Raw genomic sequence first — 21,557 nt, 5'->3', positions numbered from 1 at the left:
CACCGCAGCAGGCTACGTACCTGGATCTCCAGGCAGAAACAGTTGCCCAACACAGGTTTCTAGGGTGACCAGCTGGAAAGATAACAGCTGTGGCACAGAACGGTAAGCGCTGCGCCATGGAGGAAAGACATTTTTAGGATGTAGGATCTGGCTCAAGGGCCAGGTTTTGGTACCTGCTGCTATAAAGAGGTGGTGACATCCTATATGATTAAAAGACTGTACAATCTATAACTGGAGCAACTTAGAAATAGGAAATTGTGTCAAAACTTAAAACTAAAAAAAAAAAAAAAACCACCATGCAGAAGATGTGAGTTTTAATGTTTCGCTAAAGAACAGCTGGATCAGGCAGCTCTCGCTAGGGAAAAACGCCTACAGTAGTGGGGCCACCTCTGAAAACATTGCATTTCTTGCAGTGCGTAAACTTGCTGCACAGACAGCAACAGCTCAGCAATAGGGAGAGGTTTGTATGGGAGAAAGTTCTCCTGGACTAAACTGCATCAAGGTTTTAAGATAAAAACCAGCATGTTGAACATGGCTGAAAGGCACTGAGAACCAGAACAAAATTTTTTTGAAAGTTGATGTTCAATACCAGCAAACTAAGCCCTTTGTTGGAAAAGTTAGGAACAGCCCACCTTCTTTTCCAAGTACAACGAACTCCTTTTGGTTTGTCCAAAGTTCTGTTGATGCTGTACATTAAGCAAGTTGAATCCAGTTCTTTCCGCAGCTCTGCCAAAGCCAAGACTGGCATTTATGGTTTTTTTAAAAAATAAATAAATAAATCAGGTCTTAACACTGAAACCTCTTTAAATAATTGTCATTCTTTTTTCATATTTCACAAGAAGAACAAAGCTCCAGATGCTGACACTTTGGGGATTTCCTCTTGGCCTTGGTAAGTCCTCAGGAAATTTCTTCAGCAGCAGTCCTGTAATAAATATCCATTGATCAACTGAGATTCTACCGTGCAAGTATCCGTTTATCGCGTTTAGGAACAGCAATTCTGACCCGTAAGGAGACACATCGTTCCAGTGCAGGCACTTATTTAAATGAAGCTTTTTCCGGAATTTGTACCAAATCCTCGTGAGGGGCATGAGAGGTAGGCCATGCAGATCCTTTGAATGGTTAGAAAGAAAACTATTGCTATTGGCTGAGAAGTTACCAAATTTACATCACTGATTGACTTATCACCCACAAGGTCCTAGTGAGTCAAGTCAACCTTTATTAGGCATAAACATTAGGTAGGTGAAGACTCTGTACGGAAACCATAGAGAGAATATAAACCTAAGTAATACACAAGTATATGTATATGTGCACACCTACGTGTACACACCGATACAAACGTATAATACATTTTACATACAAACATGTATTATTAAAAAAAACCAAAAAAAAAACACAAAAAACCAATCAGTTACTCTGCAGATATTGCCAAAGGTGTAATGTGCTCAGTGGTTACTTGCTACAGAAAGCTTGGCTCGATTCAAATTACTCAAGTTTAGGAAAGTCCTAGTGGCTGGAACTGTGAACCCATCATAAAGTGGATAAACATTGTACAGTGAAACTTGTTTTGCTATAGAGAGTCCATTGTAAAGTGATCTGATTGTAAAGTGAGCCCCCTGTAAAGTAGGGCACCCACTATACTTCCTTTTGCCTTTCCTTTTGTCTCCAAGTCTAGAAAGTTCTACTGAAGACAAAGCCTTAAATCCAAGCTATTAAGCTTCATTGCATTTATGATGGAATTTATTTTCTCTCTCTCTTTCTCCTTTGTTTAACTGTACATTTCAGGCATTGGGGGTTTATGACTTAGATACCAGGGTGCTTTGCTCTCCCAAAGACAGAAATTACAGAATGGAAGTTGGAAGATGTCACAAGATGGCACCACAGTCCAAACATGTGTCTACATTATCCACCCCCAAACCACACACATGCACATCCCCCTCAGCACCTCATGCCAGTTGGACTGCAGGAGATAGAGGGAGAGAAGGTACATTACAAGACCCACACAGAGAAATAGCTCAGCTGAAAAGTCAAAGAATCTAAGTACCAATATTTGGCAGCAGTCTTATGGCTGTAATACATGTGTCATTTCGGTGCCGTAGCAAGGCACCCTATAGCTTCACACTATTTCACAGCATGCTTAACTGTGTATGGTCACAGTCTCTGTTCCGTGAGCAATAAATTTATTTGGTTGTCATGGTTACCATTGAAGAGCCATTTACATTTTCTTTTCAGAAAGCAATACCCCTTAAATTGCTTCTTTGCATGGAGTTTTGTGTTCTGCTTGTGTTGTGACTTCAGGCCAAGAAGCGGTGTGCCATTTTCGTATTTTAGACCACAAATGTACCATTTGAATTTATAACAGAAACCAATATTTTGTTTGAACTTTTTTTTAAATCATTCCATGTTATAGAGTTCTTAAATACAGAGCTTTAATAACGGCCCAGAGAGGCGCAAGTCATAAGAAGAATTACTTCCTGAAGTTACCTCATGTGAAAAAGGTAGAAAGCCATGGTAAAAGGAATAGAGTGGAAAAGAAAGATAAATGAGAAACAGGGTGGTGCCAGTGGCATAGCTAATGATCATGTAGCCCGGCACTGAGCTCAAAATGATGCCCCGGAAATGTTCGGGCTTTAAAAAAAATGAAAACAGGGGAAAATCCATCTCATTGTCCCCCCAGCAGCTCCCCACCCACTTGCTTTGCCATCTCCCCTCAGGCTCCCACCACATATTAATACCTTATTGGTTCCCTGCTGTATCATAATACCCACCTAATTGGCTCTCAAAACTACAGGCTGAGCCTCATTATTCGCGTGGGTTCCATTCCAAGCACTAACGTGGATGGCAAAAAAATGCACTATAGCAAATCAATTTAAAAAACAAAGTTTCTTTGCTCCAGTGATTTAAAAACAGCTTTGCTGACCTTTGTGATGTAAGATCAGAGTCTTTAAGAAGACAATCCATCAATCAGTCCTCCTCCAAGCGCTTACAAAGGCACTTCACTCAGTCCCTCCCTTCACCAATGCAAAGTGATTTCTTTCACTTCACCTTTCTTTCACTTGCTCAGGGGGAAGGAAGGGGTCGCCTGGAGAGAGAAGGATTGATGTATTTTCAGCCAACTGCCCTCTCTCTCTCTCTCTCTCTCTCTCTCTCTCTCTCTCTCTCTCTCTCTTATTAAGGAGGCTACTGTTAAAGGACTGTTCAGTTTTTTAAACTGATTTTAAAGGGGTGAATTTTCCCCTTCTCCAAGGATCAGCACATTCCTTCTCATTTGCAGTGGCCATTCGTGTTGAGTCAAATCCGTGTATAAAAAACCTGTGTATAACAAGGCTGGACCTGTATCGGTTTAATTGCTCACTTTTGAGTTAAGAAAATCCAGTTTGTTACATAATACAGTTGTGTTTTTATTTGCTGGTTATTTGGTTATAACTTTTCATAAATTGAGATTACTCACTTTGAGCCTCCAGAGGCCCTTCCTGGGTTGCACCAAGCTGGTGACCCGCTCCTCAGAATGGCCCACAGAAGCTACTTCGGGTACTGGAGACAACTTTTGGTGTGACCAAAAGTAACTGCTAGAAGCTTTTGTAGGCCCCCAGAGACCAATAAAGTAGTTTGCCTGCCTGGCATGACCCAGGAAGGGCCTCTGGAGGCTCCAAGTAAGTAATTGTGCAAGTTTTGGGAGTGGATCCCAGCATTTTCACGCTGGCTCCAATTGTTCATGAGGTTTCAGCCACATGTGAGCAAACTCTCCATGCCACCAGGGTGCAGGAAGTGGCTGGGCACACATATCAGATCAACACTGTTTATTATTTCTGATCATGCAAATCACTTCATATGTCATCCTTACAACAACCCTGTAAGTATTATCCCCATATTGCAGCTGGGAAGACCGAGGCTGGGAGGGAGTGGCTTGGCCAATGCCATCGAGTGAATTTATGGTAGGGGTGAGACATCAACCAGGGAAGTCCTGATTTGCAGATCCGCCTCTTAGCTGCTAACTACACCAACTCATGTGAACTGGACCTTCAGACATCCACTGTCAGAATTTCAACACTGGCTCAGTGATATACAGGCTACTTCTGAAAAGAAAAATGCACAGAAACATCAAGATATAAAAGCCATTTAATTCCCAAAAAATGTGGTGATGTCAAATCACGTACACAAGCAAATATTGAGCTACACGCACAGACCAAATGACCTTATGAAAGGACACCGAAGTGCTCACATATAGTACCTGAAAAGACTGCTATTAAAAAGGAGTCCATAGGTCTTTTAAATTCTCTTTGCCTATATGTCTCCTTGCTGAATGTCTGCCTACATTAGCGTACAGCGAGCTGGAAGAAGAGTCCCAAGTACAGCAGCTAAGACCTCAGGGCTCCAATATTTTATTCTTCTAAACAAAAGGAAAGCCTAGCCTAGAGTTTTCGGTATGACACTGAAGTAAAAGTCTCTTGCTTGAACAGTACAAAATTCCCCAAGAAGCAGTCAGCCGGAGCTTATGCATTTGTTCGGCCGTCTTGATTTTCTTCACCTTCAGATTCAGATTCTATAATGAAGAAGAAGAAGAAAAAGTTAAGGATGAAGCTTTTCCTCCAGCTATTTAAAACAAGTCCTATGGTAGCATTTGTATGGTTTTTGTTTGACAAGCCACAGCTATTTTAAGTCAGTGCATTCAATTCAAAGATGCCCTTCCATTTGTGGAAAGTGTATTTTATTCATGAAAAAGGCTCCTTTTCACTTGGTGCAGGGCAATTGCACCAGAGAAGTGAAATTAAACCCAAAGAATTGCTGCTGCTTCCTCTAAGATTTGTGCAATTTTGCAGGATTTGTGTAGTGCTACACCAAAGTTCATGCAATGTTTTGATAGGTAAGCAGTCTCCACAAAGCAGCATTGTGGACACTTTTACCTAGCAAAATAAGGACACGATTTTACCCTGCACTGGAACAGGCAAGCCAAGAGGCTTGTACTGTATCCAGCGCAGGATAGGGGCCCAAGGCAGCTCAGCCAGAGGCAAGGGGAAACTTTTCCCCTTAGCCCGGGTAAGGTGCCCATGCCCCATGAGTCTCCTTGGATGTGCGCCACTTCCTGAGGTCCAAGGAGAGTGGCGTGGCTTGAAGCCGCACTGATCTCCCCGGGAACGGGGGTTGGGATCCGGCATAACTGTCTCCCACTCCCTGTCTGCCCCCAGGGCCACCCACTGCCCGCCCTCCCCCCCCACAGGAATGCCTCCCTCCCTCCTCCCTCCCACGCAGCCCAGAGCCTTGCGTTGGCCCAGGCAGACTGACGCAAGCCTTGCAGAGAAAGCCAACACAGAGGATGGATTCAGCCTTTGTGTGTTGGCACATCTCTGTGCACCAACGCGGCTTACTCCTGAGGAGGCACAAATGTGATTTATGGCATGTTTGCAACCCTCCTGGGCTGGCGCAAGGGACTTGTGCTGGCCCAACTCATTTTCAGGATTGAGCTCTAACACTGCTAGTGGCCATTTTCCCTCCATTCATGGTTCTCTGGATTCAAACCAATGAGTCAATGCATTCTGGAAAGTGTGTCCAGGTAAGACCAAGCAGAGCACTAAGAAACAGATTGTAGTCTGATACAATGATTTCTCATTGGTGATTTACAGATATTTGTTATCTCTTTCTCCCAGTTATTTTAAAATGTGTTGATAAAGACACTAATTTGGTGAGAAGACTACATACCAGAAGACACATCCAAATTCACAGAAACAGGTTACAAGAGAGGAATCAGAAGTATAAAGTCAGGCATGTTGCAGAATGCATCTCAAAAAAGTAAATTAGATTTTTTCTAATTATGTGGTGTTATTTCCTTACTTGGATTTCAGCCACAGTTAGCATAGCCAAATTTGGTAGAAGACAATTACACACTGGAATCCACAGAGGGAAAAGAGAGACAGGGCCCCAGCTGTTATACAAATCCTCTCATCTGGGAAGGGACTTTAGTTGAGTGGTATTGCTCCAGATAGTGCTGGGAAAGACCCCTGTCTGAAAACTGCTTCCTGTAAGCGCAGTCAATGCCAACCTAGCTGGTGTGATTCAGTATAAGGTGACTTTGTATATGATATTCAGGCAGACAGTTTGCCCTTTAATAACCTTCTTAGCAGCATCACTACATGATCTTTTCAATCTCTGAATAAATTCTAAAAAACCTACAACATATGAAAACTTTCTATTTTGTTTAGTGGCTATAAAGAAAAGATCAATTTTACCCTAGAAGGTTGATGGGAACAGAGTAAAGCAAATAAGCAGCTTAGGTTTTGCAGGGGAAGCAACTGAGAACTTGTAATTATAAGCTGACAATCGAATATGGAGCTAATATAGGATTAGTCTTCAAGGGGGGCTGCTTAAAGACTTTTAGCAGAAGGCAAAAATGTTTCTCCATGGGAGATCATCAGATGGGCAAAAAAATCCTAGGGCTCAGGGAAAAAAAACCCCTCTATTTCCTTCATTCACTAACTCTTGATGTAACTTGTAGTTGAATGAGGGACCTACATTCTACATGGCATTGTTTGGCCAAGAGAACTCATAAGGTAGGTGGAATTTTGTCCATCAGTTTGTATCTAGCCATTCTGATGCAAATGCACAGATCTGCATACACAGTCAGGATTCAAGAAGATATTCTATGCACACCCAATGGCTTGAGGGTATTCTTTAAATGTCTGATCTCTATACCATATAAGCTGCTCAGTTTCAGAAGCTATCTGCCATGTGGCCTAAAGTCAAAATCTTCTTGGTTGCAAGTAAGTGGATATACTAGTCTGTTTCTTTATAAATCTTGGCCATGGTGCTCCATTTGAACAGGGGCTGTTCGATTCATTATATCATCAAAATCATTGTATGTGTAGGCAGTACGGCTACATGCATATATAGCCGTACTGATATACGTACATATATCAACACTGATATAAATGGAACAGCCCTTACTTGCATAGGTCTTTGACTGCCTGCTGGACTACACAGTGTTGGTTCTGGATACTAAACCAAGTACTAGAGTAGTTTCAAAGCACCAAATGGACCAGTAATTTTTCTATTGTTATTAGTTTTCATTATCCACTGGGGTTAGTTTCCTGAAAACTCCAGTAGGTAGTGATCCACTGATCCAATGGGATCAACTGGGATGGGGGAGGGTTAGCTTACCTGCCACCAGTGGAAATGGAATTCAGCAAAGACCAGCACCTATGGCAGTGGAGACCTTCAAAATGGCGCCCATGACTAGCACAGGGCCCTTTAAAATGGCAATGGGAGACTTCCCCTGGCAATTTTTAAAGGCCCTGAGCTAGTTGCAGGTGCCATTTTGAAGTGCCAGAAGGTCAGCAGAGACCTTTGGAAGGTTACAGGAGACTGTAGGTAGCCAAGAACACTCCACAAATGGTATGAGCTGTCAGTTCCGCTGCCCACAAATGAATGAATCTGGTGGCAGCAGAAATTGACTGTACTGAGAAATGTGTACATCATTATAGCCCAAATGGTGCCAGCCACATAGCCAGCCAATGATATAAATTGGCTTTCAAGTTTTTTAGGATCACGATTTGACATAGTATCATATTGCATGGATAGTTGTTCTACAACTATGCCGCAGTGAGCAGATTTCAATAGGTTTAATTTTAATTTATACCCTGCATTACTTTCCCAATGGGAAATACAAAGTGGCTTATTGCAATTTTTAAAAAACCAGGAAACCAAATAATATAACAAATCAGCAATAAAATATCAACAATTACAAAAATCCCAACAAGAATTATGAAAGCTACAAACCACTAACAGATAACACAGGCCAACATATTTTGCTTCCTTAAACATTACACCAATTCCTGGGTATATTTGGGGTGCCAATTCCAAAAATGGCATCCGTTTTGCCCTATCACGTCTAGTTTTGGAGATATGGTATAGCCTCTTTAGTGAATGGTTCAAGCAGCTTCCTCATGAGGAAGCCTACACCATGGCTTCCTCATGAGGAAGCTGCTTGAACCATTCACTAATGAGGCTATACTGTATCTCCAAAACTAGACGTGATAGGGCAAAACGGATGCCATTTTTTGAATCGGCAGCCCAAATTCTTATCAAACTACCATAAAGTTTGGGAAAAACTTTTCTGACCCTCAATTTTGCAGGCCTGTGTAAGCAGCCAGACGCAATAAAATATAACCATACCTCCAATAATGCAGCTTCCTTTAAGTGTTGATTTTTTAAATAGCACTCTTTGTTCCAATGTGACTGACAAGCCATTATAACCAATGGAGTAAGTATATTCTGGGCCAACCAGCTCACATTCCCTGCTTATTTGATCAACAATGTATCCAATAGAGCTATTTCATACAGTGCTCAACTTTCAGGGAATGTATCTCCCATGCTATTGGAGGCAATGTTGTTTCACCTTGTTCGTCCCCTTCCACTTTTAACTTATTTCCAGGGTCTCATGCAAATAACTACTGTCCATCTGTAGAATGAGTTAGATTTGGTCACTGATCAACATGAAGGCAAGCTAAAATTCCCAAACTACCATCGAAAGGGCATAAAATATGGGAAAGACCAGTTATGTAAAACAAGAGCCAACAAGATGTCTCTCACCAGTTGCATCTAAGTCTTGGTCCCATCTTTGAGAATGGGAAACCATTTGGATGTCGACAAACCAAACAGGCTCTGCTATGCAGACCAGAAGAGAAGCCTTGGGATTGCAAAGAACTATGAACAGATTTTCCTAGCAGCAAAACAGCCATATAAAATTGTACCTTCTTCAGCATTCTGTAGCCACTCAACAAACTTTTTCATCTGGTCAAGGAACACACTCTTGCCTTTAGCAATATGTGCCTCTTTGTACCATTTCAGGATGGCTTCTTCACTTAGGACATCAGCTGTAATTTAAAAGCAAGAGATATTTGTTAATATATGCTTTTGGGCAAAGATTTTTTTTTAAATTATGGAGACTTTAAATTTTGTTTTAAAATGGAATCAGTAATTCCACACTGTGACCATGGTCAACAACACCTATGTAGGCTGTAGCTTGAAGAGCAGGCACAAGAAAAACTTTAGCTGTATCATTAGTACTCAGTCATTAACACTTACATAAAATTTGTCCCCTCAATTACTGCTAAATAAAAACAAAACAGTTCAGAACATCCCAATCATAGGAGTCTTAGAAGAGCAGCTTCAGATCAGATCATCTTGTCTGGTAAATCAGGCAGCAATCCTATTCACACTTATCAGGGATTAAGCCCCATTGACCATAATGGGACTTACTTCTGAGTGGACATGCATAGGATTGGGCTCTCGGTCTCTAATGAGGTCATACTCAATGGCTCAAAAATAGCAATACCATCCATGTATCAGAGAAATACAGACTTCCACAAAGATTCAAATGATATGATACAAAGAATGTGCAAGTTAGGCTTTTTTTTTTTTTGTTCCCCTGAATATATTGGGGCTCTGGGGGAGAGGTGGGCAATTCTGATGGGAAAACGCAACCAGGAGAGGGAAGGGTTAACCCACCTGACTCAATTCAGGGGCCCTGCACGGATCTCCAACTATGACATTTCATTAGGCTTTAAGAATCAGAAGCGAGTTATGGTTTACCAGTGCATGTACTGTACAAGAAGCAAGTTGATGATCCCCATGTGGGATTTATAAATTGCGACAACTTTAATGTAGGAATGTCATTTGTAAAGTGGTCCCACATCAATTACTATAGCTTTTTCTACGATGAATGAATCTTCTCAGATCAAGCACTGTAGTCTCTCAATGTAATTGTCTTAAAGCTGACTGTTATTATAAGCAGAGAGTAGACCTCTTTCATTTGCTTTATTTATTTTATCTTGGCAAGCATTGATTTGAAACTGCTAGTAGTAGTAATCTTTTCAGTAATGTTTGTGACTAGAATACTGCAAGGTAAAGAAAGCCTTATTACTCCAATGAGAGACACAGAATATTGTAATAACATCAGTATCTTTGCTTAACTACCATTTTATACTCATTTTTCTGTCTTGGCTAAGAAGTACCACATCTGTTGAAACAGGACGACAGCAATTATTTTCACAAGAAATGTTGACAGCTATTCTATTATGGGCTCCATCCAAATCACATAAGTTCTTACAGATGCAAGCACATGTTTAAGTAGCTTGAGAGCACAATTCTATGCTTGTCTACTTCAGAAGTAAGTCCCATACTATTCATGGGGTTTAGGAAAGTGTGCATAGGATTGCAGTCTGAATCCCTAGCCAGGATGCGATCAGGGAATCTTCCTAAAAATGCCCGACTGAATAACAAGACAAAGGATAAATGAAAGAAGCAATGGCTGACCAAGCAGTAAAACCACTACCTGTATTACATACAATCTATCTATTAAAAAATATATTAAAAAGCATCACGTGATCTTGAACAGACTAGGAACGAGCACTGGTGAGCCTCAAAGGTCATCAAAGGAAAATCTATTTTTTTGAGACTGTGTTTCTAATTTATTCATGCCTTCAGTTATTCCAAAGAGACAATATTCTCTTGTCAAAAGAGAGGTGCTCAGTTAAGCAATCAGGCAGGACAGGGTACAGTTAATCATACCCTCAGGTTGCTTTCTGAAGCATGATAAACACTAGGGGTAATTCATATTTAGCAGATTAAAGATGATTAAGATGACATTTTAAATGCTGCTGCAATTGAGCTGAACTTTTGCGGGAAGTGTAGTTCTCATGACAGCCCCAAGTAACATCAGTCTGAGCAAAGCAAATTAAGCAATGCATGGAGACATTCCCAGTGGTGGTAACTGACTCCAGCCACCCACTACCATAGCCCTAAGGAATTATTAGAGACAGCAGCAGACACACATGCACACAGGTATAAGGAATTTGTGAAAGATGGCCAACAGTTCCTGGTTAATGAAGCATGTCATACAAATTGACCTCCAAAGACAGTTTATACCAGGTTGGGCGCAATCCTAACCCCTTATGATAGTGCTTTCCAGCACTGACATAAAGGTAATGCAGCTCTGAGGTAAGGGAACAAACATTCCCTTACTTTGAGGAGGCCTCCATGAGTGCCACCCAACTGCAGGATACAGCACATGTCCCATTGGCACCACTATGCCAGTGCTGGAAAGCACTGACGTAAGGGGTTAGGATTGCGCCCTTTGTTGAGTTGTCAAGAATCAAATATATTGTACTGAGTTAGGGCCCAATCCTATCCAACTTTCCAGCATCAGTGCAGCTGCAATGCAGGCCCAAGGAAAGAGAACAAATGTTCCCCTATCTTGAGGAGGCCTCTGTGACTGCCTCCCCAACAAAGGAAGCAGTGCATACCCCATTGGCACAGCAGCACCAGCACTGCAAAATTGGATAGGATTGCTGCCTTGGCTCATAAGGTTTATCCATTTAAAATTTGCGTACTAGGTGACTGAAAATGCAAGGAAATGCTAGATTCTCTTCGGGAGTGGTTTGGTACCACTTGAGTGGGATTATTGCTTTGGGTTAGGTGTAGTTTATGTGCATTATAGACCTCAATATAATCATTAATGAATAAACCCCATTGAAATCAATGGAATGTACGAGAGTCATAAACTTCTTATTCCTAAGGCTGCAATTCTAAACACTAGGGAGTAAGCCCCATTAGACAAAATGGAACTTACTTCTGAGTAAATATGCATAGGATTGCATTCTGAAGTTTCGACCCATTTGGTTCAAACTGGTTAAGACAGTGGTTTCCAAAATGTGAGCCATAGCTCCTTGGGGTGCTGTGGAAACAAGCCAAGGAAGCTGTGGAATACTTGAGAAAACCCTGCTGCCCTATAAAATGCATTGGATTGTAGACCTAATGGAGGAACTGAGGTCAATGCCATAGTAGGTCAAGGGAGCCACCAGTCAAAAATGTTTGGGAACCTCTGCGTTAAGAAGTCATTATTTGCCGTGGATGCCCCACTGGTGATAGAAAGGCAGGGTAAAAACTCATTAAATAATAATTATGATTTACTGAGATCTAACATTATAAAGCACTGAATTCAGACAAAACTCAACTGTGTTCAATTGAGACTTGAGTTTGGTTTACAAACTGGAGATTATTTCATACTTGGAAATGCAACAGGTGTACGAGAGGAGGAAAAGGTCAGGAAAAGAGAGGTGTTGGTGGATTTGTGTAGTCTTCACTGCTACCACATAGAGACTCAAGTTCTGAAATCCCAAGTTCAGTTAGAACTCATGAGATGGCATTCTACAGAACAGCAATTTTTAACCACTGTGCCACGGTATATTGGTGTGCCGTGAATGGTCCACAGGTATGCCACAAGAGTTTGGAGGAGGGTCATTTATTAATAGGGTCTTTTAGGAAGTGAGCCCTCTGCTGGCAGCACATTGTGCGTTGTCTTTGTCCAAAAACTGATGGTGTGCCTTGGCAATTTTAGCACTTTGTCAGTGTGCCAAGAGATGAAAAATGTTGAAAATTGCTGCCACTGAATATCACAATGTAGGACACATCCTGTCCAGTCTCCTGACATTACAGTAAATTAACTTTAATCTGACCCTAAACCTATTCAACTAAGAATTTCCTCATTCAAAATGTTATTTAGTATACTTAGCACAAAGTAGTAGCTATATATTCTACTCAAGCATCTGGTGGCACCACACTCCCTTACTAACTCTGAGTATGCCTCTCAATCCAGATAACAGGTGTGACTAATACCGATGTCATTTTCTTCTTGATCCCACTCTGTTTTTTCTTGCTCCTGACAGGTGAAAACACCATGCAGATTCCAAGGGAAGTCTATAGCCTGCCTTCAGTGACCTGTGTGAACCCAGCTGCTTCTTAGTGAGGTTGCTGACCTCTGGGGCTTTGCACTCTCCATTGCAGATCATGAGCCAACTGATGCAGCCATACCTCACTGGCACCTGTTACTGACAGCCCAATCCTGAGCTGCCGAGGCACGGAGCTGCAGCAGCACCAAAAATGGCTGCCACCCCATCCTGCATGCTCCAGGCAGCCGCTGGCAGCTTCTTGGGAGAAGGGAGCTTTTGTCCACTTCCCCTGGGTAAAGAGACTAGCCCCGCAATGGGGCTACTCGATTCACTGCCAACCAAAAGGTTGGCGGTGAATCAAGAGCCTCCATGTCAGGAGGTGAGCCCAACACGGAGGCTCTGGATCCCGCTTCACCTGCTCCCTTCTCCTGGAACGCCTTCTCCCCGCCCTCTCCCTGCCTCCTCCCTTCCCAGAACACCTCCTTCTCACCTTCTCCCAGCCCTCTGTCCGCCTCCCCACTCCCCGGAACGCCTGCTCCCTGGCTCCCCCCACGCCTCCACTTACCTCTCTGCTGCTCGGTGGTCCACATGACCACCAAGCAGCAGAGCTCTGTTGGCCGCCTGGTGGTAGCCCAGGGCTGGTCTACCACTGGTGCTTGCCCGGCGTGCACTGTTACCCGGTGTGCTGGTAAGCCGGTGTGCACTATTCAGGATTAGGCCATCAGTCATTTGTTAGAAAACTTGCAAAAGCATAACAGCCCTGCCAGAAGATCTTTGACAACCCCACCTGTGTGTTTCTCTTTCAGATGCTGCTTTATCTCTGCTACAGTTCAATAAAAAAAGCTTGACTGGATCACATTTGTTGTTACTTTGTTAGCAGATAGGGATTCCTTCTTCCCACTTTAGTTGTCTCTTATCACAAGTGGCCTCAGGATAGGACTGTGTGTGTGTTACACCAGCATTACTAGCAGAACAACACTGGCATAGCATTGCCTTGATAAGCCTAGGATATGGTTGATGTCACATCTGCTTATGTCTTCCACTGGCACAGAATTGGACTGTTAGTTTAGTTACAGGTTCAAGTTCTTTATTTTTAAATAGCTTTGGTAAATGAGGACAGGCTGACCCAAATCCCTCAAGTCTATTGCTGACGTTATGAAACTAAAGTCAATACAAACAAAGCCCATTATGAAATATTTCTGCTGAAAGCTTTTTTTTTTTTCTTTCCAACTATTTATAGCAAAAATGTCATGCTATACTCGTTAGCACACAGTGGAAGACTATTAGTCTCTATGACAACCTAATCTAAACTAGCTAGAACCCAATCCTTACATAAAGAGGAACACTGGGGAAGGTGGAGGGGGGAGAGAACCTAATCTATTACCTCAGGAACTGAGAATGCCACCATGCATCTTTGCTCAAAGACACAAGGAACAGACTGTTAATTTAAGTCTCTAAGAGACCCTCAGCATATGTTTATAAACATCAATGCATCATTTTTTAGGTTTGGCATTCAAGGTTTTCAAGCTAAGGCACAATTCAAGATGTGCTCAGCAGTCACCAAGCAGAGAACTGTTTGTACTTTGGGGTGGTTGCCTGGTGTCTGCTGAGTTGTCTGAACTGGCTCCTCCCTCCTTCTAAAGGAGGGGTAAGAACATAAGAACAGCCCCACGGGATCAGGCCATAGGCCCATCTAGTCCAGCTTCCTGTATCTCACAGCGGCCCACCCAATGCCCCAGGGAGCACACCAGATAACAAGAGACCTGCAAGGCTTCCTGGGAATTGTAGTTAAGAACATAAGAACAGCCCCACGGGATCAGGCCATAGGCCCATCTAGTTCAGCTTCCTGTATCTCACAGCGGCCCACCCAATGCCCCAGGGAGCACACCAGATAACAAGAGACCTGCAAGGCTTCCTGGGAATTGTAGTTTAAGAACATAAGAACAGCCCCACGGGATCAGGCCATAGGCCCATCTAGTCCAGCTTCCTGTATCTCACAGCGGCCCACCCAATGCCCCAGGGAGCACACCAGATAACAAGAGACCTGCAAGGCTTCCTGGGAATTGTAGTTTAAGAACATAAGAACAGCCCCACGGGATCAGGCCATAGGCCCATCTAGTCCAGCTTCCTGTATCTCACAGCGGCCCACCCAATGCCCCAGGGAGCACACCAGATAACAAGAGACCTGCAAGGCTTCCTGGGAATTGTAGTTTAGAACATAAGAACAGCCCCACTGGATCAGGCCATAGGCCCATCTAGTCCAGCTTCCTGTATCTCACAGCGGCCCACCAAATGCGCCAGGGAGCACACCAGATAACAAAAGACCTGCATCCTGGTGCCCTCCCTTGCATCTGGCATTCTGACGTAGCCCATTTCTAAAATCAGGAGGTTGCATATACATATCATGGCTTGTAACCCATAATGGATTTTTCCTCCAGAAACTTGTCCAATCCCCTTTTAAAGGCATCCAGGGGACTGGACAAGTTTCTCAGAGTTTTCCAGGGTCCCAGAGTTAAATGCAAGAGCTCAGATCAGCAGCATTTTCTTATGCTGTACACTGAAGCAAAATAATTGGAATCTTCTTCAATCTAAGAAAATAGTAAAGCTCAACCACCACAAGAGCTACACCAATCCTGGGATGTGTCTTGAACAAGATGATCCTGTGAAGAATTAGCATACTAGTACACCACATGATGTGAACAGACCTATAGTTTACTAACTCAGTCCCAGCACAATTCATCATTTTAATGAAACATGCACACACACGCCCGTCCTCTTCTCTCTTTTGCCACCTAGAACATTCCACTGTTACCTTCTTCTGTGACTCCTGCCCCATCATTTGAAAAAAGCACTGGGGAGCAGAATAGGAAGTGTAGGGTGGAGGAGCGGTGCCTCCTACAAGTGCCTAGAGCAAAATGTGGAGTCCCTCCTCCAATTTGCCTTCAGCTTCTGGGGTTACCCAGTGAGCTTCATGGCTAAATGAGGATTTGAACCATATTCCTAGTCCAACTCCCCAGCTACTGCACCAAATGGCTACCTATTGCTGGACTCTATCATATCCTCTAGTATATACTTCTACGTTATTACTGAAGCTATAGCAAGCTCTCTCTGGGACCTCACTTTTGCAGCAATGGAGCCTCAGAACACTTGTTCTATATCTGCAAGTTCCACAGGTGACATTCAAATGACTTGTGCATGCAGCTTAGTCATACATCACTGAACTGAGCTGTCTAGAATCTGATTGCATTTTGTGGGTTGGCCACATGTGCCCGCTCTGAGTCTCTCTATGCATTGCCTTTTTAGCTGCAAAAAGCTCAAAGTAGAGCTTCATAATGCAGAAAGAACAAGCAGATGGAGAGCACATCATTTGGTGTACATCATGTTAAACTACTTAGACAATTGGATTGTTGATTTTGTACTTTTAAAAAAAAAAGTTACACAAAGCACCCTGGGGATTAAAGGAAAGGCAGCATATGTATCTTTTAAATAAAACAAGCTGCGTATGGACATATACCTTTATAAAAAAGGACCACTATCTTCTGAAAGGCTTTCATAAAATGGATGTTGTCATAACAGTATTCCTGAACCTTTTGGAGAAGGATCAGCTCCGACTGACCTTGGGTACTGAACACGGCCAGCAAAGGTGCGTATTGCTAAAACAGAGAAAATCATTACAGTTATTCAGAGTAAAACTGGAGAAAATAGGATTACTGTATGTTGTAGATATACAAAATATTATAGCTCTGTCATTGTTGTGTAATTTACACAAGTCAAAAGTAATATTTTATAAATACAAGCCCAGGCTGATTATCATCTGATTCGGAAACCATGATTTTAATTAACCTCAGGTTCAGTTGGCCGTGTTTCCTCTGAACGCAATCAGAGCTATGCTCCAGTTGTGTCCAGAGGGCCTTCTGAGGATCAGGGAAGCCGTGTGCGGCCTCCCTGATCCTCAGAAGGCCTTCTGGGGGGGGGCGAAAATAATCACTTCTGGTTTTCAATCGAATACTGGAATTGATTATTTTCACTCCCCAGAAGGACTTAGAACAGCATTTCTCAATGTTTTATCTCCCACTGTACCACTCTGCATGGTCCACCTACTGGAAGTAATGATGATGTCATCACTGTCATTGCCAGTTACTTCCAGATTGGGACAAAATGCAACAAACAGTAAGTATCTCAGAGCAGATAGGAGGGCCCTCCAGATGGGACTATGGAACAGCTCCAGTCGTGTTCAGAGGGCAACAGGGTGTTTGACCATGGATTTGATTATCTGCGCGTTTCAGAATCCACGATGGTTCCGAGAACAGAACCCGAGGCACAACGGTAAACGTAAAACCAGCAAAACATGAATTGGATACTCTAATGCGAGACTCATGTTTGTTAAATGTAAAGGAAGCCAGTTATAACTGTATTAAACTATTTGTTTTGCATCATTCTCAAGCCAGGAATAAATGACTCTGGGAGTTCTTCATGCTGTAGCATTGCTGAATGTTGGAAAAGTTGCATGAGCTTTGAAGAAATGCTACAGATAATTGTACAGATAATGACCATTAAATTCAGCACACTTCTATGCATGTCTATTTAGGAATAAGTTCCATTGTATTCAATGGGGCTTACTCCAAGGAAATTGTGTATAGGGTTTCATCCGAATACTAAATTATATTAGCATTTGTTTGGTGCTTTTTGAGTGTTCAGACCTCCCAAATGAAACCAGAAGTGGTTTCTGGCTGCATCCTGAAGGCTCTCTGAACCAAGGGCTTGACCTCCACAGATCCTCAAAGCTAAGGTTAAGAACATAAGAACATAATTATCCTCATATTGACTGGGTCAATTTGTGTTCTGGTCACAAAAAGGAGACCGGATTACTTGACATGCTAAATGACTGTGCCTTAGAGCAGTTAGTCATGGAGCACACCAGAGGACAGGTGACTCTGGATTAAATATTGTGCAGTACTCAGGACCTGGTTAGAGATATCATTGTTACGGAACAGTGATCATGCTGCGATCCGTTTCAAGATGCATGTCGGGGGAAGAATACCAGGCAAATCTCTCACAAAAACCCTTGACTTCCAACGGGCAGACTTCCCTCAGATGAGGAGGCTGCTTAGACAGAGGTTGAAAGGGAAGGTAAAAAGAGTCCAATCTCTCCAGAGTGCATGGAGGCTGCTTAAAACAAGAGTAATAGAGGCCCAGCAGAGGTGTATACCACAAAGAAAGAAGGGCTCCACTAAATCCAGGAGGGTGCCCGCATGACTAACGAGCCAAGTTAGAGAGGTTGTAAAGGGCAAGGAAGCTTCCTTCCATAAATGGAAGTCTTGTCCTAATGAGGAGAATAAAAAGGAACATAAACTGTGGCAAAAGAAATGTAAGAAGGTGATACGGGAGGCCAAGAGAGACTATGAGGAACACATGGCCAGCAACATTAAGGGGAATAATAAAAGCTTCTTCAAATATGCTAGAAGCAGGAAACCCGCCAGAGAAGCGGTTGGTCCTCTAGATGGTGAGGGAGGGAAAGGGGAGATAAAAGGAGACTTAGAGATGGCAGAGAGATTAAATGAGTTCTTTGCATCTGTCTTCACGGCAGAAGACCTCGGGCAGATACCGCTGCCCAAAAGGCCCCTCCGAACTGAGGAATTAAGTCAGATAGAGGTTGAAAGAGAAGATGTTTCAGACCTCACTGATAAATTAAAGATCAATAAGTCACCAGGCGTCATCTGGCATCCAGGCTAGATGCCATCACCACATCCTGTGGCAAGGAGTTCCACAGACCAACCACACGCTAAGTAAAGAAATATTTTCTTTTGTCTGCTCTAACTCTCCCAACACTCAATTTTAGTAGATGTCCCCTGGTTCTGGTGTTATGTGAGAGCGTAAAGAGCATCTCTCTATCCACTCTATCCTTCCCATGCAAAATTTTGTATGTCTCAATCATGTCCCCCCTCAGGCGTCTCCTTTCTAGGCTGAAGAGGCCCAAACGCCGTAGCCTTTCCTCATAAGGAAGGTGCCCCAGCCAAGTAATCATCTTAGTCGCTCTCTTTTGCATCTTTTCCATTTCCACTATGTCTTTTTTGAGATGTGGCGACCAGAACTGGACACAATGCTCCAGGTGTGGCCTTACCATCGATTTGTACAACGGCATTATAATATTAGCCGTTTTGTTCTCAATACCCTTCCTAATGATCCCAAGCATAAAATTGGCCTTCTTCACTGCCGCCGCACATTGGGGCGACACTTTCATCGACCTGTCCACCACCACCCCAAGATCTATCTCCTGATCTGTCACGGACAGCTCAGAACCCATCAGCCTATACATGAAGTTCTGATTTTTTGCCCCAATGTGCATGACTTTACACTTACTGACATTGAAGTGCATCTGCCATTTTGCTGCCCATTCTGCCAGTCTGGAGAGATCCTTCTGGAGCTCCTCACAATCACTTCTGGTCTTCACCACTCGGAAAAGTTTGGTGTCATCTGCAAACTTAGCCACCTCACTGCTCAACCCCATCTCCAGGTCATTTATGAAGAGGTTGAAAAGCACCGGTCCCAGGACAGATCCTTGGGGCACACCGCTTTTCACTTCTCTCCATTGTGAAAATTACGCATTGACACCCACTCTCTGTTTCCTGGTCTTCAACCAGTTCTCAATCCATGAGAGGACCTGTCCTCTAATTCCCTGACTGTGGAGTTTTTTCAGTAGCCTTTGGTGTGGGACCGTGTCAAAGGCCTTCTGAAAGTCCAGATATATAATGTCCACGGGTTCTCCCGCATCCACATGCCTGTTGACCTTTTCAAAGAATTCTATAAGGTTCGTGAGGCAAGACTTACCCTTACAGAAGCCATGCTAATTCTCCCTCAGCAAGGCCTGTTCGTCTATGTGTTTTGAGATTCTGTATTTGATGAGGCATTCCACCATCTTACCCGGTACAGATGTTAGGCTGACCGGCCTATAGTTTCTCGGGTCTCCATATGCAGAATGAGCTTCTCTCTCTCTCTCTCTCTCTCTCTCTCTCTCTCTCTCTCTCACACACACACACACACACACAGAGGGAGAGAAAGAGAAAGTGAGAGCATTAACGATATCGTGTCCACGCACACCTATTCCCTAAGTTCATCCTTGCGCACCTTCAGGTGTTTAAGTGCTTGCTCTGCAACCAACTCTTCTTTCTTGTTCCATTCAACAGCATTCATTATACAAGTCCACAGGAGTCCAATCACTGCTGGCTCTGGCAGATCATTTCTCTTCATTTCTTCTTTTACATAAAGCACCATCTGCAGTAGGAGATTAAAAGCCACTGCTTAAAAAAAGAAAGAAAACATAGCCATTATCTTAAAAAAATACCTCCTCCTGTCAGCTTCAAAAAATTCCCTAGCAATATCTGTTCACTACTCCAAATGTCACAAAAGTACAGAGAATAAGAGCTAAAAGAGTAATATGAAAGGAAAGCAAGTCAATAGAGAGGATGTTAATTTGTTTGCAAAGCACTCCAGAAATAAAACACAACCAACTACTTATGAATTCATTCATATTAAATACTTCTGCATTCTGCATTCTGCAACCTTCTATCCCATTCAAGGGCCTCTCAGGGAAGCTAACAGCCTATATAGATAATATATTTGCTAATTGAGAACAGAGGCACCTTTTACAGTGGTGTCCTCTTATACAGTATTTAGCAGGGGAGAGCAAATCTCCCTGTATCTTTTCCAGAAGCTATTGCTGCCATCTCTCCATCTGTTTTTAAGACAGGGAGACATTTATTGATTTGTGTTTTTTTCCTATATAAACAGCTCTGTGAACTACTTTTTGTTGAAAAGTGGTATATGAATGTTTATAAATAATAATAAATTTAAAATATTGGATGCCAACGCACATATCAATACATACAATGAAGGTAACAAAGTAGAAATGGATAGCAAAAACATATAATCTGATTTCAGGACTGAAAGAACAGAGAGGATAAACAGCAACTGAAGGCAAGAGATAAGAATCAAAGAAAGGGTAGATGAAATGAAGGTGTTTTTCCTACTCTTTGAAAAGCAGGGAAAAAAAGTCCTGGCGAGCTCAACCCCCTGAAGCAGAGATTAAGGTTAGAAGAGATATCCTACAGAATTAATAAAAAAGAATTTCATACCATGAAACTATTGTCACATACTTTATGGAAACTAAATATAGTTCTCTTGGCCGCCGCAAGAGGGCAACCCTCACATGAAACACACATTCTCCTCTTCACAACACTGCATAGAGGACTGCCCCAGAGGAGTGGATTGTGTTCTGTGCAGTTGCCGGAATATTAGGTCTTTTCATCATCCAATGACTATTACTTTTGCACCAGAATAAATAATGGTCTTTCAAAGGCTCCCCCTTTCTTTGTTTGATAATCACCAGTGTACCAGAGATGCTATATGCAGCAATTCACTTCCTGACAGGCAAACAGCTAGAAGCTAACACTAGTCTTCACAGTGGGAAACTGTTTTTTATAGCAGTCTCAATAAAACCCAGAAGATGTTTTTAAAGACCCCAATCCCAGTCATGTACAGAGAAAGCATCAAAGGGGAGTTGCAAAATTGCAGCAAGGGTACTGGCTAAAGTTTGACATTGCACCCATCTATTTAGAACAGCAGCCTTCAAACTGGAGAACACAGCACATCAAGAAACTCCCTCCCCATCCCAAGCAGCACTTACTGTTCCGTTGGTCTGCTACTTCCCTCTTCTCCCATGTGGGCATAGGAATGCTCTGGGTAGTTACACCTATGGCTTGAACATTCTGATGCATAGCCGGCTAAGACGTGGGCCACAGATGCAACTGCCCAGACCATCCCTATGATCACATTGGTGAA

General features: G+C 42.8%; 1 protein-coding gene across 2 annotated transcripts in view; it reads right to left on the bottom strand.

Moving 5' to 3' along the window:
• Nucleotides 1-4,098: 4,098 nt before the first annotated feature.
• The window catches only part of BZW2 (basic leucine zipper and W2 domains 2), a 57,399-nt gene continuing 39,940 nt past the window's right edge, over nucleotides 4,099-21,557 (bottom strand). For both annotated transcript variants that reach the window (XM_066627736.1, XM_066627735.1), the window contains exons 9-12: nucleotides 19,845-19,991; nucleotides 16,234-16,372; nucleotides 8,742-8,864; nucleotides 4,099-4,540 (exon numbers count right to left, since the gene is read on the bottom strand). In XM_066627736.1, the coding sequence (XP_066483833.1) occupies nucleotides 4,491-4,540; nucleotides 8,742-8,864; nucleotides 16,234-16,372; nucleotides 19,845-19,991 (459 nt within the window). In that variant the 3' untranslated portion in view covers nucleotides 4,099-4,490. The remainder of the gene's footprint in view (nucleotides 4,541-8,741; nucleotides 8,865-16,233; nucleotides 16,373-19,844; nucleotides 19,992-21,557) is intronic.

The sequence above is a fragment of the Tiliqua scincoides genome, chromosome 5, assembly GCF_035046505.1.
Source record: "Tiliqua scincoides isolate rTilSci1 chromosome 5, rTilSci1.hap2, whole genome shotgun sequence".
Lineage (NCBI taxonomy): Eukaryota > Metazoa > Chordata > Lepidosauria > Squamata > Scincidae > Tiliqua > Tiliqua scincoides.
The sequence above is the reverse complement of the archived record's forward strand: the minus strand, read 5'-3'. Positions and strand labels throughout refer to the sequence as shown.